This window comes from Mus musculus, chromosome X (assembly GCF_000001635.26).
Source record: "Mus musculus strain C57BL/6J chromosome X, GRCm38.p6 C57BL/6J".
Classification (NCBI taxonomy): domain Eukaryota; kingdom Metazoa; phylum Chordata; class Mammalia; order Rodentia; family Muridae; genus Mus; species Mus musculus.
Window position 1 is genome coordinate 82,813,985 of NC_000086.7, and position 13,014 is coordinate 82,826,998.

Below are 13,014 nucleotides of genomic sequence, written 5' to 3' on the forward strand. Positions count from 1 at the left end.
GTAGCATAAATCCAGACTATATTAGTTCCCCAACAGAGAGGCATGCTTGGAAGTTTTACAATTAAAAAAATGCATACATTAAGGACAATTGTCACTTCATCTTTAAAATTGTGATTAATGAATAGTAGTTTCTAAAGACATTGTTTTTTCTTCTAAAATTGTAGTTATTTACTTGCTGGGTCAGTTGGAGTAGAGGATCATTGAATCTCATTTCCTACTTTCTGATGAGAGCACTTGTCTGGAGTCAAAATACCAAGTGCATGCTTCTTCCCCTTAGGAGAAACACACAAAGTACCAGATTTTAAAAGCCTTCATGTGCAAAATAGCCAATATGTTCTTGAAAAAATCCTCTTGTTTCATTTTGCTCCCATGAATTCACTAGGCAAGTTTCATTTGAAAAAGTAAGTCTTGTATTTTATACTAAAACAGAGGCATAGAACTGAGCACTCAACCCCCTGATTTCAAAAGTAGAATCAAAAGAGAGAGTTTTACCCTTAAAGAGCAGAGAAAATAAGTTAAAAACAGTCTAATTTTCTCTAAAAATGATATGATGTGTGGCTAAAAACTCTCCTTTTAGTATAATTAGGAAAAGAATCTAATCCAAAGGCTTTGTATCTGTACCGGAGCAAGCAGATACTGAAAGAGATTCGCAGATCCTCTGTTTTTTTTTTTAGGCAGGAAGAATGCTTGTTAAATGCAGAACGCTGCTCCGGCTCATGTGTTTGCTCCGAGGTGGAGGTTTTGTTCGACTGACGTATCAGATAGTCAGAGTGGTTACCACACCGACGTTGTGGCAGCTGCATAATAAATGACTGAGAGAATCATGTTAGGCATGCCCACCTAACCTAACTTGAATCATGCGAAAGGGGAGCTGTTGGAATTCAAATAGACTTTCTGGTTCCCAGCAGTCGGCAGTAATAGAATGCTTTCAGGAAGATGACAGAATCAGGAGAAAGATGCTGTTTTGCGCTATCTTGATTTGTTACAGCAGCCAACTTATTGGCATGATGGAGTGACAGGAAAAACAGCTGGCATGGAAGGTAGGATTATTAAAGCTATTGCATCATTATGAATACAATTAGAAGCTGACCATGACAAAGCATATGTTTGAGAAAGCAGCTGTTGGCAGCTGGGGTTTGTTGCCGAGCTCTTCAAACTCTGCAAACAGTGTTGCTTTTACAGAATGGATTTTAAAATTACCTTGTGCTGCGTTATATTTGGGGTGAGGAGGGGGTGAGGAGGGGCTTCCAACCTCAGTGAAACAGTTCTGGGATAGAATTCAGTGTTAGAAGATTTTAGAATAAAGTATTTTTCAGGGGTCTAGCATTCTCCAGGTAAATGATGACATGAGAGGTGGAAATCTATCCCAGCTTAGTCAGATGTAATTTGCTTGCAAGGACTGATTGATATATTGGCATATTCAGACACTGGGAGAAATGAAAATGTACAGAGTGTTTGCATAGGTTAGAATTGCTATACTTGGTTTCTATATTATAAGGAGTTTGGCTGTCAGTCATTTCTACTCATCAATTTCTAGCTTTTGACATTAATTCAGTCATTCTGCATTATATGAAGAAAATATATCAATATCTCCTGCAGGCTTTTCCAACAACTCCAGCATCTGTTTCAGCTATTGAACTGTATTCACGTTTTGCCAAGTTGATGTCGACCCAGCTGGTCTATCATTTCTCGCTTGATTACTGCTCTTAATTTCTCTGTATCAGCTTCTTTCAGATAGAGCTTTGAAATCTGTTAATGGAAAATGACAGAAAATGATAAATTATTGAAAACTAGAGCACTTATTTATTTATTTGGGATCTTAATGAGTTTTGCCTAACATTATTCCCTGCCTGTGTACAATTACCAAAGCCCTCTTTCTGTTTGGCAATATTGCTTTCAATCAGTAGATTACAAAGTAGTTTTAAACAAACATAACACTGGCCTGGATTGGATTTTGCTCCAAAAATAAAGTTTTGAGGAAAAGGAGAACAATTTAGGCTTTTAATAAAAACTATGCCTTGTTTCAATATACTATCTTTATATACTATCATACAGATCTATCAATGGGTGTATATTGGACTGAATATACTGAAATAAATTTTATCACCACTAGGGTAACAAGAAAATAAAACATTCAAAGCTGTTTTTAACAAGTGATTGCTTAAAATAGATGTCAAATAATATAGAAATAGATTTTCTTGAGTAGGAAAAGCATGATTTTTCACTAAGTAATACAGAAGCTTTCAGCTCTCTACCCTATCTCCTTAGTAGCCCAAGTTGCTAAATTACCCAAGTTAATAGACTATTATACACAAATATCTTATGTGACCTTTTAGTATACACAGTGTTGCTCCCAGGCAGTGGATCTTTTTTCTAGTAATTGTAATATCCCAGTCAGACTGGTCTAAGAACGCCACTGGCTGTTATGTAACTTTTTTTTTCTTCTGAATGTTAGTTCATGTTTTTCAATTACGTATTCCTCTTAGAAAGAGTGAGCTAACATGTATTTAAATATCAGTGAACCAATTGCAAACTGGCAGGCTAATTATACTTGTTTGTATTCATTCAAATTAATTACTAGCATATGTTTGGAAAAATAAGCAAGAATTTGAAGAGTACTTTTTTAACCTTGAAGCATACAGAATGGGGTCATCTGTGTCATTCATAATTCATTTGTATAGCAGCAATGAAAATAGTTTTCAAGATGTGCAATTAGCAGCAACGGTTTTAATAATATGGCTTTTAAAGTCTGATTATTTCTTCGAAGTACGATTGAGTCCTGTATGGTCTGTCCTAATACTTGATTGATATTTGAGGCACTCAAAGACTAACAGAATTTTGCATCCAAATCAGTGCTGATTTGCGCTAGAAGCCAAAATCTTAATGGTATCTAAATATTGTTTAAAATACTTCCTTCCCCTCTCATGTTCATTTCTCAACTTTTCTTTGTGATTTTAAGTGGTAGTTGGGGAGACACTCTTGTCCTAAATTCTTTAGTAGAACTCTTCTTTTGTGAATTGTCTCCTATGAAAAATGTGAGCTTCCTGCTCACTCATACTGCACTGTTGTTACCATAGTTACTTACAAAAGGTGGAGGGGGGATTTGAATGGAGATAATGAAATTTAAATCAGCCACTGGACTCCCCAAACTGTGAGTTCTTTTATTAGTTTGTAGTCTATGCTTCCTTCATTTGTGACTTAAGAAGCGCTTGCTATTTGGTTCTGCTGATGACTGGGAAGGACAGACACTAGGTGGCACCAGTTGTTGATTATTAATGAAATCTTACAGGCTTTGGGCCACACACCTGAAAAAAGCAGGCAGTACACCCTCTCTGACAAATGCATCTTAAGAGTTTTAGAAATGCTTGCCGATCTTTCTGGCTCTGGAATACCGTCAGCATGCAAAGCGAGGCAATGTACAGTCTCCAAATCCCAACTGCTTAATTCTGTGGCTTCTGAAGTAATACAGGGAAAAACATTTTTTTTTAAAAGATAGAAATGCATAAAAACAGAGAATGTGAAAGGCAGGTGGGACAAAATGAAATAGGATATATATCTGCATATATTTCCAAACCCTAAAATGGATAGATTTTAGAAATGGCTGTTGATATTCCTGTTTGTACAAGCACATATTGTATTTTTCCCCCTACAGCATTTGTGTGAGAAAAGCAATTATTTGTTTCTTTAAGTAAAAACCTCATGTAGCACCACTATGTATTTCCCAATTTAAAAAAAAAATGCCCTTTGGTTCCCTCTTACTGAGGACCCCGTCCACTGAAATTTCCACTTGTGATACACTTGCTGCCTTTTAGTGTGCCACACATACTTCATCTGGAAAGATGAGTTGGAGGAGAGACTATCATCTAAGAAATATGCTTTGGAAGGTTTGTTTCCCTCCATCCTATTATTCTCCCATTCTCATACCATCCATCTTTTACAAATGAAAAGGGTAAAAGAAACAGACCACATATGCATGCACACACAGAGAGAGAGAGAGAGAGAGAGAGAGAGAGAGAGAGAGAGAGAAGGAGAGAGAGAAAGAGAGAGAACATGCATACACACAATCTTGAATTTTTTTCTCAATTCTTTAAAAATAAAAGAACATAAATTCGTCCAGGAGATAGCAAGCAATAATTTAAAAAGGGAAGTATATAAATAAGGTAGGAGAATTAAATAATTGCTTGTAACTAGAAATAATTTTTCTGACAAATGAGCAATATTTTCCATCACTACTGTTAACTAGGTATTTCTGAAGAGGATGCGGTGGTCTAGGGAAAGGAATAGCATACACAATTCTTCAATGTTCTGTTTTCTTAACTTGGTAAAATTACTGTTGGTGCACATACAGACAGGGTGAAGAAATGATTACTGTTTGATATAATAGACTGGTGAATAAATATAAGCTTGTTATATTGTCCTGCACTTATTGTTTCACTTACTGAAGCATTGCAAATCAGAAAGAAAACTTCACATAGGAGAGTTGTAAGAGCTCTAGAATACTGGCTTTTATATGACTTGAACTTCATCTGTAAGAATATGCTTTTTGACCATATCCTTGGGCCTTCTTGTTCTGTGAAATATTAATATGCAGGACCTAAAACTATCAGAATAGATACCTTACTGTGAAGTAGAACAAATAAATATACTGAATTAGAAGAGAAGCAAAGTAGCTACGTAAAGAACCTGGTAAAGCCAAAATTCCAAATTGGGTTTTAATTTGTTTCTTTGTAACAGATTCACTCTAGCCCAGGCTAGGATAAAACTGCCTTCACCTACAGGTTACTGGTCATACTCTTCCTCCAAAGACAAATATAATAGGAATAAGTGTAAAATCCTACAACAAAATTCAAAACACCAGTATGTGGGAGGGTTAAAATTTAATGTTAATTCATTGTGCGAGGGGATGAGAGGGAGGGGACCAGTGGTCGGGATGTAAAGTGAGTAAATAAAAAAAATTAATGCATTAATTAACATGGCTACAAAATTCAATCTTAAAAAGTAAAATTGAGCCTATATGCTGAAAATGTAAACAAAAGAGTCTGCATCCCAGCATTTGTAAAGATGAGTTAGAAGTATTTTCATGGGTTCAAGATGAGCCTGGGCTACTCTATGAGTTCAAGACTGGCCTGAATCCCAGTATGAAATAGTGTCTTAAAGACAAAAAAAAAATTGGTTCCTACTTAAATATTTGTAATTTATTTAAGAAAAGCACGAATGAGGTATGTGGGGGAGAACATCGATTTTTTTTTTTTTTTTTTTTGGAGACCGGGTGGGGGGAGGTATGAAAGGAGGAACCGCCAGGAGAGGAAACACAAGTGGGCAGTTAAAAAAAAAAAAAGGATTAAAGAATAGTAATTTAAAAGAAAAAAGAAAAGAAAAGAAAAAAGCATGGGTGATGAAAGTTTCTAGAAACTATAACACTCAACAGACACTGATTATACTTAGAAAGGTGAAAGGATTTAGAATGGTGGAAGGAACAGTCAAGAATGAATTTCAAATGAGTTCTCTCAATGAGTAAGGTGGATTACAACTACCTGTAACTCCAGCTCTTGAGTATCTGATGCCCTCTTCTAACTATGTGGGCTCCTGCATGCACATGGCATGTAAAAGTATATATGAATGAATATTTAGACACCTATGCATAAAATACAGTGCTTTCTTTTAAGATACCTAAAGTCATTTTGAATGCTAACTATCTGGGAAACTGACGATTCTATGAGACAATTAAAACAATGAAACATTCTCTTCTGAGGCATAATTTGAAGGTCTTCATTGTTGTAATTGAGCTGTATATAATCGGGGATATGCCACCCAAATTTCCATTCAACCAGCTAATTGAGATTATTTTAATATTTCTAAATAGATTATTAAAAGACTTCTTTTTCTTTTAATTTATTGATTTATTCCCTTTACAACTCATTATCACCCATTCTTGTCCTCCCAGTACCCCTTCAAGAAAGTGCTACCCTGCTTCCCCTTTCCCTTCTCTTTTGAAAAGGGCAGACCCCACCGCCCACCCCCTCTGAGAGTCAACTCTCCATACACATCAAGTTGCTTCAGGACTAGGCACGATATCTCCCACTGAGGTCTGATGAGGTAGTCCATTTATGGGAACCGCAGGCAGGTAAGCATGCAACAGGCTCAGGGAAGGCCCCTGCTTCAGTTTTTTTGGGGGGACTAGCATGAAGACCAAGCTGCTCATCTGCTACATATATCCAGCCTGTGCTCACTCTTTGGTTGATGGTTCAATCTCTAGGAGCCCCCAATGTTCCAGGTTAGTTGACTCTTTTGGTCTTTCTGTGAAGTCTCTGTCCTCTTCAGGTCTCCCAGTTAAAAGACTAGCCATATACATTTGTATTTTACAGAAATTATGGTGGCTTTCATTTTAAAACAGCAATTAACTGGTGACGACAGAAGTTATATGGGCCACAAAGCCAAATACTTACTCTCTGGCCCTAAACAGTAAAAGCTTGCCTACACTCTATACAGACAAAAGAAAAAAAATAGATGTTATTTACTGACTCAAAAAAGCAAAAGTCACTTGAGCACCACAAACATTTTGAAAAGTCGTCCAAATATTAAGTGGGCTAGTTAAAGGTAGCTTATTAAACGGTAACTTGTTAAAAGATTGTAGTTATGGAGAAAAGTTTGATGTTGCTGTAGGTAAATACAAGGTTTCTGCGGTGACTGACTTGTGTCCCTGCACCTACTTGTATGGTAAGACACAGAGGTGCTGGCTAAGGGGACATTTCTGGTTTTGATTTTTTTTTCTTTTGTGGTTTTTTTTTTCAGTATTAATGGTTTTTATTCTGCCCCTATGTGATTTCAGCCTTAAGATTTTAAAGAAAAGTGAATGGCAGACATGTTAGAGGAAGTGGAAACCACCACATCACATCTTGCAATTACCCTTCTTTTCTTCCAAAGCCTATACATTTTCTGGGATTCTGATATTGACAATTTCTGGAATTCATTTACTGTTTCAAATGATAAGACTATCCTTGATCAAATATGTTCTAGAAATGATCAAAGACTATCAAGATAAAATAAATGCACAGGTTACAGTGATTATAAAGAATTAGTAAAACATGCTAGAAATAAAAGTTAGCAAAGAGATGGTCAGGAAATTTTTTTTTCCTGAATTTAGGAAGAGAAGGATTTGTTTTGATTTACAGGATAATTCATAGTTCGATTATAAACATAAATATAATGAACTTCCATCACAGATTATAATCTTTATATTTCTCCTTTTTGAAAGTGAAATCCCTACTTTTGTGGTGAAGAGGACAATAGTTTTTTTGCAAGTTACATTGAAAATTCCCGTAAAACCCTTAGGATTTTTGTTTTATTTCTATGTGAATGTTACGAACAACTATCTTGTGATGCCTGTCTCTATGGTAACAGATGCAAGCCTTTAAGGGTCTGAGGAAAATTCTTCCTGTGGCTTTGGAGTATGGAGCAATGAAGGAAACTCACAGAAGAGGAGGATAGGGCTAGGCAAAGGCAAACAAGCCAATTGAGAAAAAAAATAAAAGTTGTCACAGGGAGTTTTTTTGGTGTCTGTATGAAAACAATTTCATGACCTCTTAATCCATCTCAAAAGGAAATAACAAACATACTATAAAGTGTTTTTCTTTTTAAAAAAGGAAACAAAAAAGGGATTTTTTTAATGTTATTTTCAATTTCCAGTTAAATCTGTGTAATGGAAGTCACACAGACTTTTCCCTTAGTAGACTTGTTTTTTGCTATTTAGGAAAGACAATTTCATCTTCCCTGAAATTGATAACAGGAAGGCTATACCTCTGGCAAATTCAGTTGTTGTTACTGTGATCTTTAAAAGGATTTTCTCTGTCTTGGTTCCCTGAGTTAGAGTATTGAACACTAGTTGGAATTTCTCAGTCACTGGGGCATCTCATGGAATTATTAAAGTGCAATGCCCCTTCAGTGTATTGTTTTTAAAAAGCAGAGTCAATTATGACAAAAAGTTCTGCTTACTGGAAAACTGAGCATGTTTCCACTATACTTAGTTGTGGCCATTTTACTTTCTCATATCAAAATAATAATAAAAAGGAACTATAGGTTGTTAATCAGTAATAGAGTACTTGCCAACCATGTGTGAGGTCCAAGGGACCATCTTTAGTACCATCAAAACATAAAGCAAGTTAAGAAAAAAAATCCCAAAGAAGTTTGAATGTAATTGATTAATTGCCCTTCTAACCACTTTACTTTTTCATTATCTTATTTTCTACATAGAAAATAAGGCATAAATATAACTGTTCATCTTTAGAATATTATGTACTATGTGATTCTATATATAATTGAAATTAGTTGCATTTTATGTAGATTAAATCTCTCATAGATTTACTGTTAATACTGATTTTGGGGATGTTATGATATACTAATATCACTTTTTAGTATCCAGGCAAATAAGCAATACAATCATGACAAAATTGAGAATATTCACAATTTTATGAAGAAAAAAATCAGTACTTTAGGGGTTGAAAATTTATAGTCAAAGTCATAATGCTTAAGATCAAATTAGCAGATATTTACTTAGTATTTATTACTAGCAGGCTATAATGTTAAAAGCTTTAAACTAAGCTAAGTCCTTTCATTGTTTAGACTTTGATTGGAAAAGATTTATAGATGTTCTGCATACATAACTTTTCACAAATTTAATCCACTGAGTGCATATTAATAAAAGATAAGATATCTGCCAAACCTATTCACACTGACTTTAAAATAAATCTTAAAACAATAGTTAACTATAATATTTCAGTGACACTTCAGGTAATTTCTAAAAGTAATCATTTTATAGGAAACCATTTTGGTTTTTTTTTTCTTTCACAGCTCCATACATTTTACCCTAGGAGCCATACTAATTCCCTTGGAAAACATAATTTCTGTAAAGAGTATACTTTAAGCACAAACTATATGCACTACTCTTGTAAACGAGACTTCAGCATAACTAAGGAGCATAAATAATTTATATGTAACATGGACATCCACCACAAAATATTTTGTTAGACTTTGATGGTATAGCCAAATGTCTAATATAAAGAAGGAGAAAATAAGTAAAATGATAGTGTACACAATAGCAGTAGGTAAAGAAGAAAATGAGGAGGTTAGAGTCCAGCATCTTTTTATAGAAGGTGGGAAATAGCTGACTTGTATATCTGAGCAGTACAGAAAATGTCCATATACACTAGAAGGTCAAAGGTGCTTGTAAGTTTTCCAAAAATAAATATTGGTATTATTTGGATACCTAATGACACACTTGTAAATATAAAGGATTAAGAAGGACAGTCCTGTGAGTAAATTTGCCAGAATCATTCTTTTCCAGTCAAGTCCTTGTTCCTTGTTGCCACTCATTAGCAACACTTGCGGGATCAGGCATGGTAAACACTTCACAATCTGCTTTCACTAACACAGATTTCCTTGTTACATATTATGGGTAGAATTATCCAACGACAATAAAGTAGATTATTAGAAGTGACACTAAGGCTACTGTGATATTTTGTGGGCTTCAGGGTAAGTACAGAACCCATTTATTTTCTCTGACATGTATGAAAAGAAAATATTGAGGAAAAGCCCACCCATGACCTGAATGGTAGTGACCAGGATTTGCTAGTTTACCTCCCTGTCACTGCCTAACCACTCATAGAGGACCTCAAAGTGACACCAAACAGAGGCTATTTCTCCATTAGGTGACCCAGATCATGATTAGAGCACACCGATTCAAGTGACAGGATGCTTCCATTCATCCAACAAATGTTTATTGGTAAAGTCTAGCAGCCCTGCTTGGTGCTCGAGCTATGGACTAAGATACAGTCCCTGAGGATTTACAGACGAATGTGCTTTATGTGGATAAAAGGGGGGAAATATCTATAGTGACAGCTTTCCAGGGAGCAGCCGCAGCTGCAGATCCTGAGAGAAAAAAAGCCAGCTTAGTAAGAGACAGGCTTCCTGGGTCCCTACTTTCAGAGATATGCTAAAACGTGTGAGTTCATAAAAGGACAAAGTAAGAACTGAAAGGAAAAAGAACAAATTTGATGAAAAACAATCATTCAAAGGAACGAGTGAAATGACAAATTTAAAGGGTCACATGAACTAATGAGAAGCTTGCCTAGCAGCTGCTGTTCAGCTTCACTAACATCAAACCTACAAGAAAAGGAGTGAACTCTTGCAAGTCAGTTACAGACAATCAGATAAATAGCTTTCTCTGTGCACTGAGCATGGGCCTCCAATGTTTGTCTCAGGAGGATTGGAAACGTGTGTTCCCTCTTACTGGTAGTTTTTGCTTCTATCCCCAGACACTCTTTCCTATGCTATATTTAGAAAGCTTTTTACATTGGTTTAACTTGGTATTTTAATTAGAAGCTAACTGAAAATATCTTATCAGTGTTTACGGTTAAATCCATCAGAGTACAAGTGATTATAAAGGCTAGAGACATAGGGTCATCAATAGGTTAGGTTGGCACCTATACACTTTTGACAAGAACATTTAACAGCCAGTCTAGGTGGACTTCATTATCAGACCGAACTGTGTCTAGAACACATTTTAAGACATAAATTTACATTTTAGTTTGGAAGGTGGGATAAATTGGACATTTTCTGAAAAATAGGAATTTGCAGAAAGTCAGTCCCTACTCCCTCAAAGAGCACATATTTGAATAAATTGTCTCTAAAATCTCTGTCTCATACTTTCTTCTTGTTTCCAATTCTTGGATCCCTTCCCCGCTATCTAAGATGCATGTTAATGTATATGAACAGGTTTACATCTCTTTGTTATTACTAATTTTTAATTTTTTAAGAATGGGTTAATGGTTAATTTTCATTTGTGTACCCGATTTTGTCCATTCTTGCCACACATTACCCTCATTTGTCATTCCTCTTCCATCAGGATTGTCCCTTCCCTCCCCCCAAGCAGCTTCCATGTGTCTTCAGACCTGACACCTCTATTTTTATCCATGTATGTCACAGAAGTAACTTAGATAGAGAATAAGATAAGAAAAAAAATCTCAATATACATTAATAAAATAATTTACATTAATTTAAAATGTTTTACTGAACTTTAAAAAGACACCTACATTTAATATAATAAATAAGTATATTTTCACAGTGAGATCCATATTTATCAAGGACAAGAAAAGAATATTGCCAGCATGTGAAAACCCCAATTTTATACCTCCTCAGACAATGTTCTCCCCCAAAAGATATCATATTGACTAAGCATATGTTAGTTTTTTTGAAATGGTGGACATGAATTTGGTTTTAGTTATTGTTTCATCAATTGTATAAGGTGCCTTTGTACAAATATAACAGCAATTGTTTATGTATGCTGGATGAACATTTGCATTGCTTCTTTTGGGGAACTCTTTTTTTTTAAAAGGCCACTCTCTCCAACCTGTAATTATTTTGCATGAATGCTTCTACTTTTGTTACATGGTGCTAAAAATGAAAGTGTTAGATCATAGAAAGCCAAACGATCACCTTCAGATGATAATGCCATGCAGTTTCTCAAGGTAGCTAAAATGTTTACTGAACCATGGTCATTCTATAAACATTATAGATAGAATGCTTATTAGAAATATTATAGATAGAAGCTTTGAGTGCTTAGTATTATTCATGTTTAATTTATGGTGTTCTGGATATTGTGATATGGTATTGAATTGGGGTTTCCATGCATGGTGTCTTATGATTAACGAGTTTGAGACACTTTACATGTTTGTCATATGAGTTTATTATTTAGCCTATTGTAGTCACATTCCCATTATTTCTTTCAGGACAGAGAGAAAGAGAGAGAGAGAGAGAGAGAGAGACAGAGACAGAGACAGAGACAGAGACAGAGACAGAGACAAAGAGAGACAGAGAGACAGAGACAGAGAGACAGAGTGCATACATTTACGTCCTCTTCTTCTCCATTGTTTTAAATAGGATTTCTCTGTTGGTTTTCACTGTGCACACCAGTCTGGCTGCCCTACATGGTTTTTGTCTCTATCTATCTTCCCATAGAAGCACTAGGAATATGCATAAGCTACTTAGTTAGCATTTACATGGGTTATGGGTTTGAACTCAGGTCTTTACACTTTCAGAGCAAATACTTTTATCCACTAAGGCATCTGCCTGCCCACTGCATGCCCTTTTTTATTGATATACATCTTTATTTATCAAATATAAAACTACACTTTTTCTGTGTTCACTGTAGGCTTTGAAAATATTTAAACAGAAAAATATTTGTAGAATCCTGAATTTTCATAGGTCAGAGATGCTAGAAGATACTTCATTTTTATTTCTAAGTTTGACGTATAAACTACAGAGAAAAAGAAACTTCCACAATTCTCCTAATAATTAAGAGGGTTTGTTTTTCTCTTTAATCCTCAATTTTTGCTAACCTCAGCTTCAATTTTTTTCTGTGCCTAAGAAAGCTAAAGAAAACCATAATATAATTAAAATAGTAAATATGGAGGAACACATAATTCATTTTACTGATCTCTATACTTAGCCAACTTTTGTATTCCATGAGCATGCAACATTTAAAGATATATTTTACTTTTCAAATCAAGTTTTACTTTGTATTTGTCATGACTTCAGTGGATTTTTTTCTTGTTGTTTGTGTGTGTGTGTGTTTGTTTGTGACAGGTTCTTGCTTTGTAGATTTGGGTGACCTCTAACTCAAGATGTAGATTAGACGGGCCTTAAATTCACACAGATATGCCTACCTTTCCTTCCTGAGTGTTGGAATTAATAGTATGTAATATCATGGCCAGCAACCTTATTGTTATATTCAGATTCTTATAGTCATCGTTTTTGCTTCTAAGTTTTTACTCTAAATTTGCTTATAAGTTTGATAATATTTTTTAAATTCCAGTTACTCTTAGTAAACTAAGAAGAAAGATATTTCTATAGTATTTGTCTTTAAGTGTAAAGAAATTTGTATTATGAAACATAGTTACTAAGTTGAAAATACCTGCCATTTACTGAATGCTTACAGTTTAGGTACAGTACTCAATGTGC

The 13,014-nt window shown here is 35.0% G+C and overlaps 1 protein-coding gene across 1 annotated transcript in view; it reads left to right on the forward strand.

Annotated features, from left to right (window-relative positions):
• The first annotated feature begins 679 nt into the window (after positions 1–679).
• Dmd (dystrophin, muscular dystrophy) overlaps positions 680–13,014 on the forward strand; it is a 2,390,387-nt gene continuing 2,378,052 nt past the window's right edge. The window contains exon 1 of the mRNA XM_006527768.3: positions 680–1,040. Coding sequence (XP_006527831.1) covers positions 1,034–1,040 — 7 coding nt within the window. The 5' untranslated portion in view covers positions 680–1,033. The remainder of the gene's footprint in view (positions 1,041–13,014) is intronic.